We start from the raw sequence: 22,397 nt of genomic DNA on the forward strand, positions 1-22,397 counted from the left end.
AAAAGCCCTTTGCTTCATAAAACCAAGGTGGCACATTTGTCACCCTCCTGCACACAACTGGCCTGCCCTGTTGGCAGGGAAGTGGCACCTTCCCAGCACTGGGATTTTCTTGCAGCGGCAGCAATGGGCAGTGGTAACAGGACAGCCTGTGGCAGGAATTGGCACAGCTTCCCTGCCTATCCCCATCCTCATCCCTGCCCACGCTGGGAGGCCTCAGATGTGCTTTTGGCACGGGGTGTTTAGGCAGGGTCAGCATCCCCTGGGAAAGCGCCCCCAGAAGGCTCCAAGCCAGGCTCCCATCACCTCCCGTGTGGGTGCAAGGAAGGGATGTGGTGAGCACAGGGATGGGTGCCACAAGCCACATCTCCTTGGCTGAAACGGCGTGTGTCACCCACAGGGAGCGCCAGGCCTGCTTTTCTGTGTGCTCGCAGAATGTCTCCTCATCCAACAAAATAAATAAATGGATAAGTAAGAATTGCCGGGCGAGATGTGGTGGCAGGGTGCCAGTCCCAGCACAGCCAATTCATTTTCATTTCTCATTAATTTGGACTGACCTTTGCTCACATTTCCACCATGAGCACGTTCAAAACAAGGCAGACATTTAACTCTGTTTTGGGCAACGCTACTCTAATGTGGCTTTTTTTTTGCATAGCTCTCTCTTTTATGGTAAGCAAATGTACTGCCAACTTTTCTCTTGCTATGTACACCAGCGAAGGGAACCAGATGCTTTGTGTTTTCCTCCGAAATGTATCTGAATGTTGTTTTTTGTTTAGTGTTTCGGAGGGAGGGCTGGCTTACAGACAGCATTTCATAAATCCAGTCCTTGCTGCACACTGTTTCCCAACTTACAGCGGGTCCTGGCTGTGGCTCCTGGCTGGATTTGCGGTCTCTCTTCACACAGTGTGGCAGCAGCAGCCCCTGAGGCGCTGACTCCTCCCAGCTGTCCCACTCAGTGGGGCATGGCTGCCTCGGGGGGAGACCCCACTGGAGGGGTCCCCAGTGAGGTGTGGGGAAGGGTGTGGGGCTGGGCAGGCTCATCCCGCTGACTTCTTGCACAACAGACTGTCCACAGCCTGGCCCTGTGCAATGGCCATGGCTCTTGAGGAGGCTCTGAGATCAGCCTGGAGACACATCCTAGGGAAAAAAATCTGCACTTCAGGAATGGGGTTTGCTGCTTGTGGGGAGCAGGATGTGGGGATTGGATTGGGGAGTGCTGTTCTGCTGGAAATGCAGGGGTTTCACTCCTGGAGACACTGGGGCCGTATGGGGCTGCCTGTGCCCACCCCTCCTTGCTGGGGGGCTCAGAGCTGGTGTTCTGCATGGTGGGGGCTGCTCCTCCTCCTGGCCCTGCAGACCTCAGCTGTTGAAGCCATCCCAAGAAATTCTTGCTGTGCAAGAAAATCATGCACTATTGGGCAAGATTGTCAAAAATACCTATGCCACCGGGGCACTTCTGGCCTTTTTAAATAATGTCTCTCCTCTACCTCCATCAGTACTTCTGCTGCTATTTTTATAATCACTCTTCTGCTTTCAACTCCTCATCTTCTTTAGCTTTCCTTCTCCTTTTCACACTTCAGGCCCTAAAATCTTTTCATCACCTTTTTTTTTTTTTTTTTTTTTTTTTTTTAGTCTGATTGGGCTTTATTTCTTCTCTCCACCAGATTTATGTGAGTTGTCAAGTCCAGCAGCCGTTTGTCTCTGCCTGATGACAGACTTGCGTCCCACCCCCCTCCGAAATCAGATTCATGGCTGTTCTTTAAGGCCCTTTAATATTTTAATGCTTTGACTATAAATTCCATTTTCTCTAAGCTTCAATCCTTCTGCGGGCCTTCCCGCGGAGGGCCGGGCGGCCCCCCTGCTCCCGGCCGTGATTTGCGGTGTGTCACAGGCGGCGTTTGCCATGGCTTTGCTCCACGCACGGGAGAGGAGGGCAGGGGAGGGGAGCATAGCAGGAATTCGCTTTTCCTTAAGCTCAAACGATTCTTCAAACCTTGACAGGAATTGACTTTTTTTTTTCTTTTTCTTTTTTTTTTTTTCTTTCAAGACATGATTTGTTGTGGGCTTGTTGTGCTTTTTATTAAAATGCTCTCGTGGAGTGCTTAGAAAGGTTGGCTTTACAGAGCCTCAGCTTCCTTCTTTAATAAATGCAGCCTCGGCTTACAGTTTTCCCTCTGATGTGTCAGCTGGGGGACTCACTCTCCATCTCAAATGCACCCAGACTGCTTAAATCATCCTTATTTCTCTCAGAGGGAAGAGAGACTTTTGCTCTCCAAAACTTTTCACACCCTAAGTTAATAAAACTTCTCTGCTGAAAGGGATGGATGTGACACTGTGCTGAGGATTTCATGGCCGAGTGCAGGATTATTGCTGCGGTGTAAAAGGCTCCCCAGCCTTGGTAAGCACATTGAATGTCTTCTTAAAATATGAGGTTGAAATGCATTTGGCAACGGCTGTGTTGCTCAACACAGCCCATCACCGAGGTGTCCTGTGCCTCTGCTGAAGCCACTCTGCTCTGGAGTGTGCTTCCAGGGCTGCAAAGAGAGCTGGGCTGGGAGCCAGGGCAGAGCTACTCTGTATGAACCCGAGAGACCAGGAGGGCAAAAACAGCGCTAGAAATTTTGACAGTTTTTGTAAGGAAGTCAAGTCTGTTATTAAGCATGAGATTGGCAGCTGATCCAAAGGGTGACAAAGCAGCCCTGCACTGCGCCAGGAGGGACCTGATAGGAAATTATCAGCAACATCTGGGACAGCTATTTCCTCTAGGTTTGTAAACATTTAACCAAGGAAATGCTAGCAAAATCTATTGCAGCAAACAGTCCTGAGCCACCAGCATGGGCTGGCTCGCCCTGCAGCCCTCCACCCACTGCTGCAGCACAGGGAAGCAGAGCTGTATTTCTTCTGTTGATTTTTGGCACCCGGGCCACGGTGGGGGTAGAGCTGCTGAGTGTTTAATGCAGTGCTTTCCATTTCAGATATTAGTAGTGCAACTGAGTTATGACACAGGAGCTGAGAGAGGAGTCATTCCCTCTCAGCACATTCAGGATTAGTTATTTTCCCATTAAACTGCTTTAGACACGGTGAGTTTGTTGCCTCAGACGGGTCACTGCATGTAACAGCAGTTGATAGGAAAGCCTAGTCCTACCTGAGCAGGACCTATTGAATTCAATGCAAATTTTGCTACAGATGTATACAGACCAAACTCAGTGTCACCCTCTGTATTTACACCACAGGGCTCTACTGAGCAGCCACAGTGTGGCTGAAAGGACACAGCAGGGACACAGCAGTGGTGACATCAGTGCTCAGCTCACCAGGAGTCAGCACCTGGGAATTCCACCAACACCTCTCATGGCCAGGTGAGTTTGTCCATTTGGGGTGTAAAGGGGGGAAGATGTGAACTATTTCAGCACAGCTATTGAATAGAGCCATCCAACTTTCATGGGAAGGGGCCATTTGGAGCTTCCCAATGGAGAGAATATGCCTTTATGAGTGTTTATCACCAGGGTTCAGGGGCCCTGGAAATTATGGAGGCAAAGGACAGGCTCCCTGTGCTCCCTTCAGGGAGGAGGTGGAGCACCAGCCTCCCGGAGTCAGCCTGCTGCAGTCACTGTCCACAGCAAAGCTGGCACCAGGTTTTGCTCAATGCCGTTGGATGGCTGGTGATAGTGCCAGGCTCCAGGAGACAGAGGCATTCTTTAGAGAGAGAGACAGAAGACAGTGAGGCAACGGGAAGCTCTACTTGCACCTGCCTGCAATTAATTAATTACGAATCCACTCACTAGCTCAGCCCCATGGCTCCCCTTACTGCCAAGCCCCCAGCTGTCCAGAGGGCAAGTCATTATTTGAAAAGATTTCCCATTAAATCCAAAAGAAAAGGAGTATTTGAAAGAAGAAGGGGCAAGAGAAACAGCAAGGGTGCGCACACGATTGCAATCAGCTCTAGAGGATGTGCAGGAGTGGCTGGATCCCCATCTTGGAGCAGCCCGAGAATGATGAAATCGATTTCATTAGCCTGCTCAGCCCCTGATTACTCTTGTGCTATGTGAAACACCCCCCATGGCTCCCCACAGTCTGGCCTCTGCCTGCAGTGGGTACCCTCGTGTGCCTGGCAAAGGCACCAGGGCACTCCAGGTCCCACCCCATCCACGTGCAATCCCAGCTCGTGCGGAAAAAAAAAAAAAGCCTGAAGATTTAAATTTCCTGAAGTGGGTACCTGCTTCCCCTTGGTGCCCAGGCAGCAGCTTCAGCCCAGCTCACAGGTTTTAACCTCAGGCAGGGCACACATCTGCTTTGCCTGCCGTGTTCCCATTACGGGCTCTGTGCTCCGTGCCTCAGCGGAGGCTCCCCTCTAACCGCGGTGATTTACAGGCGCTGTTACGGCAGGACAGCTCTGACACTGATTGAGTCGCTTATCTGCCGTCTCCGTCCTGCTCCCTGACAGCCTCTCCCCCAGGTATCAATCTGCACATCAGTTCTTTATTCCTAGGTGAGAGGAGAGCTGTCAAGGTTGCAGCTACACTGTCATCTTCATCTGAGCTGCCAGCCACCCTTCATCGCTTAAAGACCCTCTTTAACGCACAAACGCTTTGGGAGGGGGTCACCGTGTTGGAGATGGCAACAAAATTTCATTTGCTCTCAAGGTGCTCAGAGCTTGATGGATTGGCTCTCATTTGTCAGGGTGCCCATAAATAAACAAGAGTTTCCAAGCTGTAGGTTCAGCCCCACAGGTTCTCCTTTCTGCAGGCCTGCAGTGGCTCCTGGCTGCCTGCTACAGGGTACCAGGACCCCTGTGAGACACGAGGCTCCCCTGGGCTGCCACCAGGGCGATGTGACAGAGCAGAGGGAGGGTGGAGAACACAAGTATGTGGAGGCAGGCTTGGCACTGGGGTTTGCCAGGAGTCCCCACTGTCTTTGTGACGAAGAACAGGGCTGAAGCTGAACTGCAGAACACCACCCCATCCCAGCCACTACCCACTTCGGCAAGTTCATAGAGTCAGGACAGGGACACGCTGGGATACCGGCACCTGTACCCTTGTGAGGTGGACAAACTGTGACAGGCTGGCCCCCACCAGTGCACTTTAGTTCTAATTCATTTTTCTAAATAATTTTTAGGCTAAAACTGCACTGGTGAGAGTGATTCTCTCTGGGATCACTGGCAGCATTGGGCCATGGCACAGGGTGACAGGAAAAGACCTGCATCCACTTTGGAGTTTGCTCTCAGATGCTGCTTTTGGGCCAGAGCAGCTTCCAGCCCTCCCCAGCTCTGATAGAAGATGCTGTGGGTGTGCACTGGATCTGTGTCAAAACCTCATGTCACCTTGGTGTGCCACGCAGCCTGGGGTAATCCAAAGGGACAAGCTGTGCACAGCAAAGGAGAGCAGTGGGCATGGCCCTGTGTGCCTCAAGTTGCACCTGATTTTGCTGGGGCTTCTGCTACCTCCAGCCCTCTTCAGTTTGGTTTCCTTGTTGCTGCTCTTTTGTGAATAAAAAAGCCACTGAAACTTAATCTCTACCATAATGTTTATTAAATAGTAATTTTAAAAGGTTTTTATACAAATCATATAAACACAGTTTTATTTTTTGTTTTGTTTTGTTTGTTTGTTACACCGAAGAATCACAGTAAAAGCTCTTTAAGTCCGTAAGTCCTGGCTCAGCCAGTAAATGGTCAAATACCTTGAACTGCAAACCTTGGAGAATTTCCATTTCTGCATATAATTTCTTAATGGTTTAATTCCCATGCTCACCTCCGGCACCTTCCCACAAAATGAAGTCACCCAGAACTACAGCCTGCCCATTAGCAACATGTCCTGCCATGGGAAGCGTGTGGAGGAAACAGCCCATTTAAGCAAAGGCATTAATGCCGATTTTTTTTTCTTTTCTGAATTTCACAGAGGGAATTGCAATCAGCAAACCGACTCTGTTTGCAGAGGAGGATGCAATGAATTGAATGCACCGATGACCTTTCCCCCGTCCCTGTTGAAGTTACAATCAAACACAGTTTTCCGTAGAACAGTAAAGCACCCGGCAGAGGTAAGTGAGGTATTGGCTGTGCAGCATGATCGGCCTTCTCTCGCCCGGTGAGCGCACACGTGGGCCCTGCCCCCTGCCAGGGGCCAGCGGGACACACGGGCTGGGCCCGTGCCACCTTAGTGCCAAGGTCAGCAGTACTCCCCTGCCCCAGATCAAGAGATACATTAACACGAGTCAGTCCCACGGAATAAGTCACATACACGATACATACAGAGAATTCACGTGCGTGTGCAAACACACTATTTCTGAATATATCTATATATGAACTCTTCTCTCTGTACGCCTACTAGACACCATAACATCACCTTTTAATTATATATTTTCACCTATTGTTTGCCTAAGTTGGCTTTTCTACTGTATGGTCCTTTTCCATTCATCCTTCCCCTCTCTGGTGATTTGAAGGGAATGAAATCATTGAGCAGCAGCAATCCAGCTTTGAAATGGTCTGGTACATTTCCTCCCACTGCCTCTGTTTCTTTTGTACAGTAAAATAACACCCCTGTGGAATTTGTCTGTGAAAAACACCAAAAGAAATAAGGTGATTCGAGAGGAGAATCAGAGACACATTTACTGCTGTTTTTGTCGGGTGCACAGTGTGAATTAAAGAAATGAAGGCCTTTGTGTGTGCGTCTCTGCGTGTGTACACGAACCGCGGAGGTGCTGATGACGCAGCTGCTGTTTCTGCTCCCCCAGTACATGTGCACCTTTCTCACAGCAGAGAAGGGTTTTTTTTCCTAAAATCTTATTGTCTGAGGGAGCTCTTCATGAGACATTAGACAGATGTTCCTATTCCTGCAGTACCAAGGAGCATCTGTGGCACTGCTCTTGTGTCCATGCTCGTCTCCTCTCCAGATGTTGCTTGTGTCCCTAAACACCTGGACTCCTGCACGATGTGTTTGTGGGGCTGGGCAAACTGAGCTTCACAACACATCACATCTCTGTCAATAGCAGTTGGTGAGGAAAATAATGCCATCCCCAAGCCAAACTACTTGTAAGGTAAAATGTAAAAATCAGGACATGCCAGGTATCACCAAAGAGCCCCTGGAAAAATAAACCCAGTGTGACAGAAAGGTTTCTTATTTATGTATGTGCAAGTTGATAGAGGTGATCCTGTACTGAACTGGAAATGAAGGCATTGCTTTGGGGTTCAGCATTTCAACTCTTTTTCTCCATTCAGTTATTCTCGTAACACTCCTGTCCCACAGCACAGTGGTAAGTGGAGAGGTACCAGCTGCCACACAATATAGCCAGACCATTTGAAAGTAGAAGGACCAGATTTCTGCTGGGTTCTAACCAGTGGAGAGTGGTGAAGAAGAGCATTTTGTGGGGAAGGATGAAGGCCTCACTTGCTATTTGCTACAGCACTGATCATCAGCTGGAGGAAAAATACTTCTAAGGCACTTGTTCAAAGTAAAAAAAAAAACCAAACAAAAAACCAGTTCACAGATAGAACTTGGGGCTTTTGCTACTGATCAGGAGCAGTGCAGCTTTGCTCCAAAGGGGATGTGGTGGCAGCTGTGTGGTCCAGAGGTGCTGATGGCACCAGCTCACACCCCCCAGCTCCAGGGACAAGGAGAGCATTAGGAAGGTGAGGGGGTGACAGTGGGCACCATGGCCAGGCTCCCCAGGGCTGTGGGCATTGCTCCAGCCTCCTTCCTGTTCATTTTCCCTTCCTGGAACTTTGGAGAGGCCTCAGCACTGTACCTCAAGTCAAACCCCAAGTGAAGCCCCCTTCCCAAAGCCATTGCCTAAGCCAGCAACCCGACAGGCTCTATCTTTTGTTTGCTGCAATTTTCTCATTATAGCAAAAAGAAAAATGGCAGGCTCAAGTGGGGTGGAGATTCAAATAAAGGCCTTACTGATGAAGGCCTCTGCTGCTGCAATCAAAGATATGGATTTAATAAATGGCTCTTATTCACAAATCACTTTAAGGCTCTTCAGCTTTTCTCAAAGAGGTGCTTCTACACATAGGGTTTCCCTTCTATTTTCTTTCTTAATGATTTCAGAAAGCGCTGTTGTTACTGTTGACAGTAAAGCCAGTATCCCACCTTTCCCCTGCTACCAGGAGAAGGCAAGTTGAAGGTAACAACATGCTTCCACTTTCAGGACTGCAAACTGCAGCTTCCTGTTCTTAGTGTGAAGTGCACAAATCCCTACAATGATATCTGGACGGAGTCTAAAATGGACAGGGGCTCCGTGTGTGTGTGTGTTATTTCTAAAGAAATCCCTCAGCCTTCTCAGCAACTTACCAGAGAAAGGAGGTGGGAAATAACAATCAACATTTAGTTTCTCACATCCAAAAGGTAAACCAGGCTCCCTTACCACATCCCAGCCACTCACATCAGCAGAAAATGAAGATGAACCAACAAACAAGGGGCTCAGTCCCCCCCTCGCCCGGCACAGTCTGGTTTGCAGGAGAGCCACTTGGTCCTGGTGGAGTGTGACCCAGCAGCAAGACCTGGTGGCAGGAGCAGTGCCTCCCTTCACTCCTGCTCCCCTCATTCCCTGTTATGGCATTCAGTTCCCATAGAAAACAGCAAAAAAGTACCCCCTGCCAGCCCACCTCACCGGGCACAATGCCAAGGGTCATCCCCAGGCAGCCATCAGGCCTCCGAGCAGCACTTCTGGTGGTTCATCTTCACCTTGTGCTTGATGCCGTCGTACAGTTCAAAGTTGTAGTTCTCCAGCGTGGTGGAGCTCCGCGAGGACAGCCCGGCGTACGAGCACGTGCAGTAGAGGAGCAGGCCAGCGCAGATGGCCCCGAGCAGGACCCCGAGGGAGCTCATTGCTATAATGGTCACCAGGATGGGATCCAGGGTGTATAGCCAGCTTTTCTCTTTGTCCAGCTTCGGGGTTCCTGGAGAGTTAGTAGAGAACAGTGTGTCGTTCCTATCCGATCCAAAGTAATCTGCAGCGGAACGGGCACTTATTATCCAGGGATCACTTTTTGTTCCCTCCTCACCTTTATATGTTTCTTACGTGGAGTTGTGATGGCTTTACATGAGTTAAAGTACATATATGGGGATATCTCAGCAGGATTCACTAACCCAGGTCTAGAAATCATGTGAAGCACCAAACTACCAAGGACGTTAGGCACCCTGATTCACTTTTAGACATCAGACTACTGACATAGCGCACAAGCATTCTACACCTGCCAAAACTCTGGCCCTTCCAGTGCCACTTCCAGGTTCAAAACTATGGAATCAATCTGTCACAGGTCTCAGACTTAATTTTCTTCATTTACAAGTCAAAACACCATGCAAGCAGCAATTAATGCTTAAAAGATCAGTTTCACTTGTCCTAACACAAATACAATACACTGACTTTGCAAGGTTGCTGGCTGTTGGAAAACAAGAAAAGAAAATCAATGCCTTTGAATGCCAAGCCATCACTTCAATGTATATTCTCAAGTGTGTTCTAGCTCCTAAAAACACTAAAGTTGAGGTTTGTGAGTAATCTGAGCATCTGATACTGAAAGACAAGCTGCTACAGCTGAATTGTCCATGTGCATATGGACAATGTCCATGTCCATTTGCATACCAACCTGGATCGTCGTTGTCTTCAAAGTCTTGCTCAGAGCTTGGGAAGTCATCCTCCATTCTCGGGAAGTTCACTAGAACAACAAAATGGGAAGCACTGTTTGTTAAAAGAGGCCTTCTGGCAGCATCATTGTCACTAGTAATTGGACTGTGAGGCCAGCCAGAAGAAAGTAATTGTTAAACTACTACAAGGCTCTTCCTTGTGGGAGGAGGAGGAACTCATTATCTTCTTCCCTTGGCCAAAGTCAATGAAGACTCTTGCACACTTGAGAGAAGAGGATCTTCACACTATGTCACATTTTATAACCACCAGATCATCAGCTTTTAAGAAGAAAAGAGAGTGAGCAAAAAGCAAAAAAATCAGACACCTTGAAGAGCACTAAAATATTGTCATTGCTGCCTCCATAATGGCCATAATTCACTATTAACATGCTCATGGGTATTACCCTTACACCTTTGAGTAGGGTCTTAGTGCCTGTCATTACTTGCCACTAATGCTGGATCCATTTAGCACACACTCTACTTTTCATTTTTCCCATATGTCTGACTGGATATAGAGCTTCAATGACCTGGTTTCTCTTTGGATTTCAGATAAATTCACAGTAATTTGAAGAATTTATGTATCTTCATTATATGTTTTAATACAAAAGCTGGTTGAAATGGAGAGAGAGACAAATGGCCATATCTAGGCCCTTATGTTAACATTTCCCTGATCCAAATTCCTTTTAGTGGTGACATCTCTTGCTATTGTTCAGCACAGACCAAGGACTAGCAACCAAATGCACATATTATAATCTGAGCAGAAATAAGTTATTTTCCTGTGCAGTCTTCCTATCATTTTCTCTGCATACAGTTACCATGGCTCTTTTCCACTTTTCCAAAAGAAAATGTCTTTTCATTTCAATCTGTGAAGAGTTTTCAAAGCTGACTGTAACTTGGGGTACTTAACTGAGAAGGTGTCTCGAAATGATCAGGAATGCAAAAAATCAGGGACTAGAAAGCGATAGAAGTCACACCTTGGAAGTAGTTGTGGTTGGAACCAAGATTACTTTATGCCTTGTGCCAAAATGGCAGGAAGAGTTTGAAGAGGTTACTTACAAGCAACCAAAACTAAAGATTGTAACTTGTACCTAAAAAGCCACATGCAATGAAATTATTCAAAACCTTATAAAAGAATATTTCTGCATATTTATGTGGATATTTAGGACTTGAAAAGGCCTCCTGAATTGTTAAATACACTTTTTTGCTATCCCAGACAACTGTGTCAGGCAATCCACGCCAGCGACATTTCAAGGTTCACTTCCAGAGTGGGTCTCTGCTGAAAGCCATGCTGCTCCAACACCACCTGACCCCCGACAGCAGCAATCCTCTGCTGGAATTAATGACACCTTCTCATTCCTCAGGCAGAATTGTATCTACACCCAAAGAATGAAGGGATTTCTTTGAATTTGCAAGTGAACCTGGCAACAGGAAGGCACACAGCCCAGCACCTGCCCCTCCTGCTGATGCGTTCTGCACTGAGTGAGTCAATTAAGCTGACTCAAGGCTGCTGGTACCTTGTCGAAGAAACACAGGTGCACACTGCCTTCTGTAAATCCTCACTTTAGCGGCGAGTTCACATGATTCCTCAACAGTTCCCGAACTGACAGGCCCAGATGGCAACATCTTAGGGCTGGGAGAACTGCCTGAGGGCGTCTTGCAAACATTTAGATCCAAACATGTGGAAAAATAACTTGCAAAGCAGTTCACACGTGGAGACGTCTGAACTGCTAGTCACCCACTGGAAGACAAGCAGTGGGATTTGCCATCCGTGTCACCCACACAACCCTACAGAAATTGTATGTTGCTCAAAGATGAGCAGAGGTCAAAATTAGATGACAGTCTGCCCAAGGAGTCCATGTGTGGAGAAAGGCTCTTGGAAGTCATTTGACATTCCATATTGTAGCTGCTCTAAATTTTGTGTGAGAACAAGCCAGCAATTTGATCCTTTTGTAATTTCCCAGGGCAGCCTTGAGGGAAGAGCCAGAAATAAAAAAGTATTGGTTAATCAACACTTTCAAAAGAACACCAGTTCTTCCAGCCTGAAAGGAAGGTGCACTGGGAAAACTTGAAAAGAGAGAACATTTATATAAAAAGCCCAGCCTAGAATCTGTTTACTCTTCTAGTGATTTGCTCAATTCCCCATGCTAATACAACTCTTAAGTCCTGCTTAAATGATATCTTCCTACTTGCCTATTTTCCTTCCTCCTCAGGCCCTCATTCTTCTGTTCCCCACATGCCATTTCATTGCTATTTGATTGTATGTTATCATGAAGGGCTCTACACCCTCCAGAAAGCTTTAGAAAAATAGAATTCGACGTTTCTTTTTCCATACTGGGGCTTCTCGAGTCATTAACTGAATCAGCTCAGGCTGTGTGGGTGTCTGTGGGAATTGAAGCTGGTGGTCTCAGTTCAGTTCCTAGTGGAGATGATTTAGAATCTAGCCTGCCACAGAATCTAGCCTGCTGTTTGTCATCAGTTAGGTTCCTTTGGGACAAGTCCCAGCAATACAGTGACAAGTGGAGCAGGCCACAGAAGGCAACTCCCTCCAAAAGTGGTCCCCAGAAAAGCCCTGCAAGCTGTGGGCAGAATGGGAGAAACATACATGGCTCTTTGTTGTGGAAAGCTGCTTCCTTAAAGTGCAGATTTCAGGAACAACTTACCTTGCATTTTAAAAGGGAAAAAATATTCTGGAGAAAGGTAGACAAGAAAGTTAGGGGAAAACTGTAATTAAATATGAGGAATCATTTCTCCTTAGTGAAAGGCCATTTTTAAAGCCCGTGTGCCAAATGATAGCTGTGAGCACCTAGCCAGTCCTGGCCAAAAAATGATATTAGCAATGATTTTGGAAACAGCCAGATGCCAAGAAAGGCTGTTATCTGTTGGATCTGAGAGCACTGCCAGCTAAAAAGCTAATTTATGGGACTTGAAAAAAGAAAGATAAAATTCTAATCAGACAAGGGCTGATTTAATACCATGTTTGTATGAACTCACATGGAGGGAGAGCAGGAGAAAATTAGTATTTCCAGAGATTAAAGAATTTCAGTGTACATCTGTTTTAAAATAGTAGCAGGGGTGGGAGGGATTGTGCCAGGGCGGATGGGAGGGGCAGGAGAGCAGACAAGGTTCTCTGGTGTCCCACCACAGACATAGACATGCCTCTTGCAGGAAAGCTCTCCAAACCTGCCCAAGACAGCTCACCTCTCCAAAGCTGGGCTCAGCATGTCGTGTGGCCTGGACATACTTCCCGCCATCACAAGTGCTCAATGCCAGCCCTCCTGCATGGGCTTTCCAGCAGCACCACCTCTGGCAGAGACCTCTGCACCAAGCCAAGAGCTATTGCTTTGGAGAGAACACCCAGCCCTGATTGCTGGAACCTGGACACATTCTTCCAAGGCAAATGACAACTGTCAAGAAAAAAAATTGCTGTTTCTTTCCAGCCTGACTTTGTCTGGTTTATGTCCAGGTACCAGGTGCTGCCTCCTGCCAGGTCGCTGAGGGGAGCTCAATCACCCAGGGGCAGAGCTCTATCATCTGGCATTTCTCTCTACACACAGGCATTTGCAGATTATCTGTGGTGTCTCTTGGAGTCTTTCTGGCTGAACAAAATGAGCCTCTCAGCAGGAGAGGCTTTCCCAAACAATATATCAAACTTGCAGTAATTTCCACATCTTATTATTGCCTGCCTAGAGCCACTCTGGCACAGGATAGCCTGGGCTGGAGAGCACCCAGGATGTGCTCCCACCATTCCTGTGCTCCTGCTCCCCACTTTCTGCAGGGGTCCACAAGCTCTGGGGCTGAAAGTGATGCACCAGGTGATGGGTGCTTTGTGAGCTCTGCTCCCTACAGTCTTTCATTCCCAGTAATATCTGTGGCTGTGCCTGCTGGATCAAAAAAAGCAGAGTGTGTAGGAGGAAGAAAAACAAATTGCTGGTTTTGGGGAAATAAGCAGCACATGGTTGTTTCCCCACTGTGGAAAGGACTCGAGGGCAGCCAGCTACATGCTCACCCCTCTCTCCTGCTGCTACAACACCTCTTTTGGCCAGTGCTGTCCTGCCCAGTGAGGGGGCGTAGGAGGTACACTGCTGCTCTGCTGCTAAACAAGTGCCCATGAGGGTCTGAAGCATTACATGCAGCCAAAGCTAGGAAAACGGGGTCAGAAATTGACATTTCCCAGCCTTGGCATAACGAGACAGAGCCCCGGCTCTGCTCTCATCCTTGCTTTTCTCTCTTTGCTCATTCCCAGTCCTTTTCTCTCCACAGCAGTAGTGTGACTCCAACACACATCATTTTGTTTTGACACAGCAGAGCAGCCGCCGTGGCCTCGCCTTGACACTGCTCTGCTTGCGGCGGCGCAGCGCTGCTCCTCTGGCTGGGAGCCCCGGGGGCTGGGGGTGACACCTCCCACCCTCAGCAAATGGAGAAGCACTTCTCAAAGCAGCAGCACAGGCTCCGAGCAGAAACACTCCCTCTGAATCCCCCATTGCTCTATTTCCAGCTGAAAATCCACCTCACTTCTCTCTTTCCCACTCCTGCAGAAACACAGGACTACTTTAGTTTACAGAAGGGATAAATCCCTGCCAAATTTCAAATTAAAACAGTGCTTTGGCTACAGCTGAGCATTAAGGAAAGCAAACAAGCTGCCACTCCCTGGCCCGGCCTCCCTCTGCAGTGCAGGAACTGCTGGACATTATTCTCAGATTGCCTTGGGGCTGCCCTGGCGGTGGCCAACTGTGCACACCTCAGTCCAGCACAGAACCATTGTCAAACTGGGGGCACAGATGATCTCTTCCAATCTGTGGGCTTCCCATATGAAGACAAGGTGGGAAAGTATGGCTGGGCAGCTGAAGACCCCTCCACCAAAAGCACTTGGAGACATGGAGCTAGGCTCGGCGTTTGGTGTGGAGGTGGCCATGAGCAGGCAGCTATTTCCAGCCCTGGTGCTGCCCTCCAACATGTGGCACCTGGCCCTGCTACACACGTGGCAGATGGCCAAGGTGGCTTCCCAAAATTAGTACCCTGCCAAACCCTCCCTGCAGCAGACACATCCCCCGTTGCTGCCTGACCCCTTCTCCAGCCCTGCTTTTGCACCTCTCCTCAGCAGCGGCACCAGGCCAAGGAAGCAGTGGTGGTGGCACAGTGCGTACGGCGTGACTGTGGCATTACACGGCGTAATCCTCTCCCTCTCCCTCTTCCTCTCCCACCCCTGGACAGCCCGGGTAAGGAGCTGACATGAGGTTCTGTGCTCCATGCTGAGCTCACCTACCCCAAACCGAGCAGCTCCTCAGCACAAGGGCGGCACTGAGCCCCGCTGCCACCACGCGAGGGCTCAGAGCTGGGGGAGAAGCTGGCAGCTCTGTGGCATCCTGGTATGTTTATCACCCTCCCCGTTGTTGCTGTTTGTTTTTACAGTGCAGTGGCTAACGACACGATTCCTCAAACTGGCAGTCACGCCTGCAGTCTCTGCTAAGAGCCGCCAAAGCCACTGATGGAGGAGCCGTGGCGGAAAGCCAAGCGGCTGTCCAAGCTCGCCTCGGGGCCTCGCCTGCTGTCTGCACGCCTCACTCTGCCACCCTGACACGGGCTAAGTGGGGGCTGGCCCCGGTAAAGTCAGTAGGTTTTCGCAGGGTTTCTAGAGGGACAAAAATCCAGGCACGCCCCATGCACAGCCTGGTTTCTACCTTGTTCCCTTGCACGCGGCAGCAGAGGCATTTCCACCAGGCCAGGAAAAGCCAACCTCACCCCCGCAGCCCGGGGGCAAGCAGCTCTGGGGACCCTGTGCCAAGTGGCATCCTGCAGGTGCCTGCCCTGGCAGGAGGCTGACCCAGCTGTGCGGCCGGTCCCTCGGCTGGTGAAGGAGCTGTGCAGCCTGCTCCTGCCTGGTCAGCCATCTCAGGCACGCCGGCATTGCCAAGCACAGCACGCCCTTCCCACGGCGCCTTTGCTTCGCCAGGTCAGTGCTCCCTCTCTCACATCCCTGTTAGGCACTGGCTTTGCCCCAGCGCTTACAGAGAGTGCCCATGAACCCCCTTCTGCTCCTTCAGCACAACACCAACTGCAGAGATAAGATAAAAAGATTGACACCATCACAGCACATACCACCAGGGAGCCACGCCCAAAACCTCCCCGTGACACACAGGACACAATGCTGTCCCCTGAAAAATAGAGCCCCCACTGCTCCCCCAGAAAGCTTTCCTCTTTTTTTTTTTTAAGTAGACACTTAAATGCCTGAAGTTACTGGCAGAAGAGTTTGCATCAAAATCACACTAAGCTGTATTTATTTCCTTAAACAAAGCATGCTAATTTTAGCTGCTTTCTTCCCTAGGATGTGCTGCAGCCTGAGCAGCACCCAACTCTCCGGCCAATCTGTCTGTGGCGCACGTACGGAATAATTAATCCTGAACGATTTCTCCCTTTTCGTCTGTTTACTTAACAGAATTTTTTTCTTCCTTGTTGGGAAGCCATCAGTCAGTCTCTCCCTCCCAGTTTTTCACATGTGCATATTTGTTTTGAATTTTGCTTGAACAGTCGCTGAAGTGTACAAAATGCAAATTACAAGTGTAATTTGCTTTGCTGTACAATTACAGAAAAAAAAAAACCCTCTCCCAAAAAAGCAGCATGGGTCCTCAGCTTTGCTTGTGTTTGAATAGCCAGTATGAGGGATCACATTTTAATTATTTTTTTGTTGATGGCCTGAATTCCTAGTAAAGTCAGGAAGTTTCATTGCAAAGCTGAGCTTTATGCCAGGGTAAAGAATATGAGAGAAGGAAAATAAAGAGGGAAGGAAAAACCTCTCAAACTTGCAGCAAAATATATTTCACATGAAATGTGATGCTGCTGACTCTGCTGAAGGGGTGAAGGGTACACTTAGGGAAGATGGAAAGCAGAACTGCTGCAGCAGAGGTCCCTGTAACAAGCTGGGAAGATTCAGGTGGAGGGAAAGCTAGAAAGATTCAGGAGAGGACATACACGTGTCCAAACACTCGTGTACAGGTCCCCTGCACAGTCCAACATGCAGAGACAGGGATTGCACAGAAGAGGAAAGGAAAGCATTGCTGTTTTCATTATTAATTTTGCTAATGGCTTACCCGGTTTTTGCTGAGCTCAGGGACAGAGCATGTGGCTCAGCTGAGCTGGCAGCCAGGCCAGCCCCAGGGGCCCTGCAAAGTCGGATGTCCTGTCTCCAGGGGCCCCAGCTGGAGAAATTCTCTGTAATCACACTGAGTAATTTAGCACTTAGGCAACGCTGGTGAAATCCCCAAACAATCCCAAGAGTCAGTCCAGCCTCCCAAAACTCCCATAAGGACTGGTACAAATGTAATGGATCTAAAAGCTGCTATTAATGGCCCGATCCTGAGTGCAGCAAGGCAGGGAGCCCACAGCATCTGGGCTGCTGGGAGCTGGGTCTGCAGCAGGAACTGGAGCTTCACTTGGCTAAAAGCAATGGCCCTGATGCTCCGAAGAGTTTTGGAACTCTGCTTTGCTTCAACCAACAGCATTCTCGTTAGCAAAGAAAGAAAAACCCCAGATATTTGTATAAAAATATCATCATTTTATTACATTCCACACAATACATCTTCAAAGAATTTCAAATTTCCACAAGATATTTTTCACACACAGGCAACTGGGCAATGCTGGGGATGTCAGGGCTCAAGGAGCAGGGGAGAACTGGGAGTAAAAATCTTGAAGTGACCTTCTGTTTTGTCTTTGGTGATTTTGGTTTAAAAGACAGGGTGCCACATTCTCCTCTCTGACACACCAATGCACACTTGCTAAGTCTGTGGGGGTGAACCTGGTCAAAGTGAAATCGTCTGAACAAGGGAGACTGAACTGACTTTGGAAATGGGACAATATCATCTGCTGACATGGCTTGGGCTAACCTGAAAGTAAACCCATGCCAGCATTTCACATCTGTTTTAATTTGCAGCTGACTGAGGGGGATAGGAATCCACATCCCAAACCAGATGCACTGCAGCACCAGTGCTGTGTGATGAGGAGGCTCATGGGGAAAGCACCCTCGCCCTGGAAGCCCCTCTCCAGGGACCTTTCAATGGCACTGCCTTCCAGGTGGCAGGAGCTCCCCGGGTCCATTCTGGCCCCTTGGGACAGGCAGGTCCCTGCTGCTCTCAAAAACTTTGCGGGAGCCAGGCCCAGGTGCAGAAGTGCTAGGAGCACCATGCCTAATGTGCTCACATGGCACATCACCCTGGGCTTTTCTGCACTCCTTGCTTGTTTCAGACACTTGCTGCTGCAGCTGAGAGGATTCCACTGAAATCTGCTGTGAAACCAGAGTGGGGAACTGAAACTGGCTGCATGAATTAAGGCAAGGAGGGGGTTAAAGTGACACCCCCATTGACAGACATTCCCTGGGAATAGGGCTATGCTGCAACAGGGGCCAATACCACTTCAGCACAGTTTGTATTTTTCCTTTTTTTTTCCCAGACTAAAAGGTAGCTCAAGACTGCAGGGAAGTTAACAGAGCTGCTCATCTTGATTCATTTTATGCAATATTAATGGGCAAAGGAGGGACGGGCACTAGCAAGTTTAGAAGGGGGGAGGGAATCTGATCACTCATCACAGATGGACACAAACAAGATGGAGAACCTTGCTCACTGGAGGTACTTTTTTTTGCCTGCAAACAGATTAGGGTTAAAAATTCAAACCACTTTTGCATGTCATCATTCAGTAATTTATATAAGGCATTTCCACTACAATACACTGGGCCATTCAACAGTCGGAGGCGTGTGGAGGCTCCTCCTTGCCTCCCCAGTTAAAGCAGCAGCAATAGCTGGGCCCCCCAGGCGCACTGGCTGGGCTTGGCTTGCTAGATGTTACTGGTGCTCTAAGAAGCAGAACATTAGCAAACGCAGAACTGACATTCTAGAAAGTCAACGGGCAATTTTTATGATTCAGCAGCTATGGATTGTGCAGAAGGAAAAAAACTCAAACCCAGAAAGGGAACTATACTTGTCCCTTGAACATTTCTAGCAGAAAGACAAGGAGGAGCCCTCTCCCCCTTCCCCATGTAAAAGCAAAACCATCAGCACCCAGAGTGAGGATACTTATTAAAAAAATAAACCTTCAATTCTCAAGAAACTACAGTATTTAGCATCCACTAAGACCTGCTGAAGTCTACGTGTTACCCTAAGGCTGGCTTTAACAGATACAAACAAAACATTCATTATGAGCTTCTCTGATATAAGGCAACTTTAAATAGATTCACTTGCAGGTGGGGGAAGAGGAGGGCTTCCCCTCCCTCTTCCAAACAATGGCTGTGTTATCATGTTGGCTGCAGAAAGAATAAAATGGAGAGATCTTGCTTTTTGAATGTCTACAGACCTCTCTGGATTCTTCTAGCCATCTGAGGTGGACATTCCTACTGTCCAGCCTGGCCTTTTCTCAATTTGCACCCACGACATTAACACTATCAAACAAGAAACCCAGCCAAAGCTAGATAAGGCAACAAAAAAGCATTGCTCTCTTCCCCAAGTAAACAAATCAGGGCATTCACCATAAACACGTCCCAGACCTTCCAGAGAGGAGGTGGGAAGGAGGGAAAATTAACAACAACAACAAAAACAAAAATAAAAGCATTCCCTGTGCAAGTAGAAGCAACAACAAGCAAATTAAAAAGGGGCTGTTTCTAAATATACATTCAGTCAGTCAGACACACACAGTCCCATGCACACACACACACACATAGGTTTAGCACATGCACACGAGCCTCACACACAAGCTTCCAGGCTCACCATCAGGTTCCCTTGCAGGTTGCCTACTGGAAGGAGAAAAAAAAATCCCAAAACCCAAAGAAGCTGACCAACCAAAAAAAAAGAAAAAAAAAAAAAAAAAGAAACCAAACAAAAGAAAAACCAACAAAAAACCCAACTCCCCAAACAAACACAACAGAACAAAATAAACCCCCACCTGACACCCCAAGTATCCTTGAAAAGTAATAGAAAGGGAGTGTTCACTTTTGAAGTGAAGGGGCGGTGTGTCTCTTCTGGCGATCCAAGATGCAGCATTAGTTTAGAGTTTGTAAAAGATTTGGGGAGGGCTGGGGTACGAAGAAGGGATGGAGATATCTAAGAGTTCACACGTATGCTAGGTAAGGAAAAAAGTGCAAAACTGAGGCAACTTATTTGAAGTCTTAGTTTCTGTCTGTCTGTCTGTTTTGTGTTTTGTTTGCTTTCTCGTTCCTGTTCGGCTCTCAGCAGCGCAAGCTGGGGTCTTGCTCTAGTTTTATGGTTAGGGTGGGCTCCACGGCCACAGGGGCCCCGTTGGCATAGTGGGAGGTTTTGTAGGTGATGGAGTGATCACTCTTCTTGGCCGCATAGCGGAACCGGTGGTAGTGGAGCACAAGGGCCAGCGCGACGGAGACCAGCACCACAACAGCACCTCCGGCGGCAATAACGTAATACCAGTAGGCTGGGATGGGCTGCACTGACACCGTGTCCACTGTGGGCTCGGTCCCTGGCAGGAGGGTTGCCCCTGGGGAGGAGACACAGAACAGGGTTGCTAGGTGGGAGGCATGCAGACGCACAAAAAGAAACACACATGCTTTCAAGAGTACAGCACGGAGCAACACGAGGTCCCACGGCCGCCTCCACATACAGGGCGTGCTCCTAGGGGAGGGCACAGCCTGGCACTTGCTGAGCCCACATTTTCAAGGGCCTTTCCCTTCCCTTTTAATTAATCAGGCTGCCTGGAACGCAATACAAATTCCATATGCGCTATTATTACTGTTATTTCTGGCATCAATTAATGTTTTTTTCCCTTCTTTATTTTGGCCATCTCCAGATCAGCCACCTGGTTTTGTCTCCACATGGCAGATGTTGTCAAGTAGTGACAAAACACATCACGTTTGTAATTGGCAGAAAAGCATAATCTCAGATGGCCGAGGAAGTTACCACAGGAGACTGGGAAAGAAATTAACAGGGAGAAAGATTTGTCATTTTTACTGAAAAGACAGGGAAGAAATTCTCTGTCTGAAAGTGCTCTGCACACAGGTCTAGTCTCACTAGGTGCCCCATTCACAGACCTACACAGATTTCCTTACTATTTCTTGAAACGAGAAGGGATGGTCATAATTATTTACAAGGCGTGGGCTGCAAAATCCAACCCAATATTCAGGCAAGGAACTCATGCTCTCTGCAGCTTCAGCAAGCCAGGACTATGAATTCATGCTCATAAAGCAACACGCCTCGGGAGGGCTGGAAAAGCACCTGGCTCCCTAGAACTCACGGGCAGGCAGTGCCCAGACTCAGCCCAGTGACGGCCAACCCTCCGTGCTCTTGCAGCTGTGGTGTGATGCAGGGCACAGCTGCTGGGTGCTGTCCCTGGCCAGGCACACAGGGACAGCCTGCACACATCTGTGCCCAGGGAGGGCCCGCTCTGTGCCACCGCTCCTGCACACGCTGCTCCCGCCTCGCCAGCAGCGCTCGCGGGGCCGAGCTGCAAATAACTAGGGAGGGATGTATTTTTGCACCACGTTTATTTACTGTTACTTCAAGGGGGCTGGAGTCCCCAGGGAAATTCTCAGGAGGGTTTGCTCTGCTGCTGGACACACTCCCCCGTCCTGTGCTCACCCTGTCCTCCTGCCCCTGGCTGGCTAGTGGGGGGCAGCCCCCTGGCTTGGTGCTGGCTAGCAGAACTTTGGAAGCTCCTGGGTTTGGTGTCAGCACATTGTTGAGCTCTGTGCTAACCAAACTCCAGCTTGGTTTCCTGAGCAGGCTTCGAAGACGCCAAGGGGAAAATACAAAACAGTGCAGGATGCACTCAGCTTTGCCAGCAGCAAGGGCATCTTGTAGCACAGCCTTTGCCCTCCCCTACAAATGCTATCTAACAGCAGAGTCACTGGCTGGAAATTTGGGATGGCAACGGCTTTGATGCTAGTGGCACAGGAGATGAGGCAAAACTATGGTTCCTCTGCCACTCACAAGGCTTTTCTCCTGTCCCTATTCCTCAAAAACTGGGCACAGGGACTAAAACCAAGAATGAACAGTGCATCCAGATGAATAGCTACAACAACAAAAAAAACCACCTCAAAAGCTAGGAAAAAACCACACAAACAAAATAAATCCTGCTTTTATAGAGCAGGAGGCTGGGAACCACCCACATATTTGTCATTGTAGGCAAGAAACTCGGATGTCTCAGGAGAAGCCTAACTGCCAGATATGCTGCTCTCAACCTGTCTCACCCCAGCTGCCCCTCGCCATCAGGAGTGGGGGTGGCCCTGTCCCTCCTGCCCCCCAACAGTGCCTGCAGAAGGGGCACACAGGCTGGGTTGTGTGTTGAGGACGGCAAAGGTAGGGAGCAGGCAGCCCTCTGACCTCCTTCCCTAACTCCACTGGCCATGCTGGTTTGGGGAATGAAAGCAGCACATCCCTATGCCTCACACTGCCTGCATGGGGGTGGCAGTGTGGGACATCCCACAGGGGCTGCTGCCAGCTCCCTGTGAGGCTGAGCGTGTTCAATGCTGCCTTGAGCCTCACAGATAACCCCTCACTGTCTCCCTCCACAGATCCAGCTGGCTGAGCTGGCCCAGACCCGAATGTGACCCACTGCCATCCCCAATGGATCAGCAACACCTCTCCTGTGCCTGACAGCATGGGAGTGCTGGGCTGACCCCCAGGGAAATCGTGGGGCTGCTTGCTGTATAGAGGCCACTTGTGTTTACACGTGGTGACAGTCTCTGCTTACATAGCACCTTGTTTCAGTGAGACATTTACAAACAAACAGCCTCTCACACCACTGATGTGCACCAGGTCCCATGGTGGAAGCTGGGATGGCGAG

At 48.9% G+C, this 22,397-nt stretch overlaps 1 protein-coding gene across 6 annotated transcripts in view; it reads right to left on the minus strand.

Annotated features, from left to right (window-relative positions):
* Positions 1 to 5,499: 5,499 nt before the first annotated feature.
* Positions 5,500 to 22,397, minus strand: part of NRP2 (neuropilin 2) — an 89,124-nt gene continuing 72,226 nt past the window's right edge. For 2 of the 6 annotated variants that reach the window (XM_039706777.1, XM_039706694.1), the window contains exons 16-17: positions 9,572 to 9,640; positions 5,500 to 8,884 (exon numbers count right to left, since the gene is read on the minus strand). In XM_039706777.1, coding sequence (XP_039562711.1) covers positions 8,631 to 8,884; positions 9,572 to 9,640 — 323 coding nt within the window. In that variant the 3' untranslated portion in view covers positions 5,500 to 8,630. Of the gene's footprint in view, positions 8,936 to 9,571; positions 9,641 to 17,142; positions 20,094 to 22,397 lie in introns of those variants that run through there. The other 4 variants (XM_039706606.1, XM_039706526.1, XM_039706951.1 and 1 more) reach the window with 2 other exon arrangements.

This window comes from Passer montanus, unplaced genomic scaffold (genome assembly GCF_014805655.1).
Source record: "Passer montanus isolate IOZ18808 unplaced genomic scaffold, ASM1480565v1 scaffold1, whole genome shotgun sequence".
In the NCBI taxonomy this organism is placed as follows: domain Eukaryota; kingdom Metazoa; phylum Chordata; class Aves; order Passeriformes; family Passeridae; genus Passer; species Passer montanus.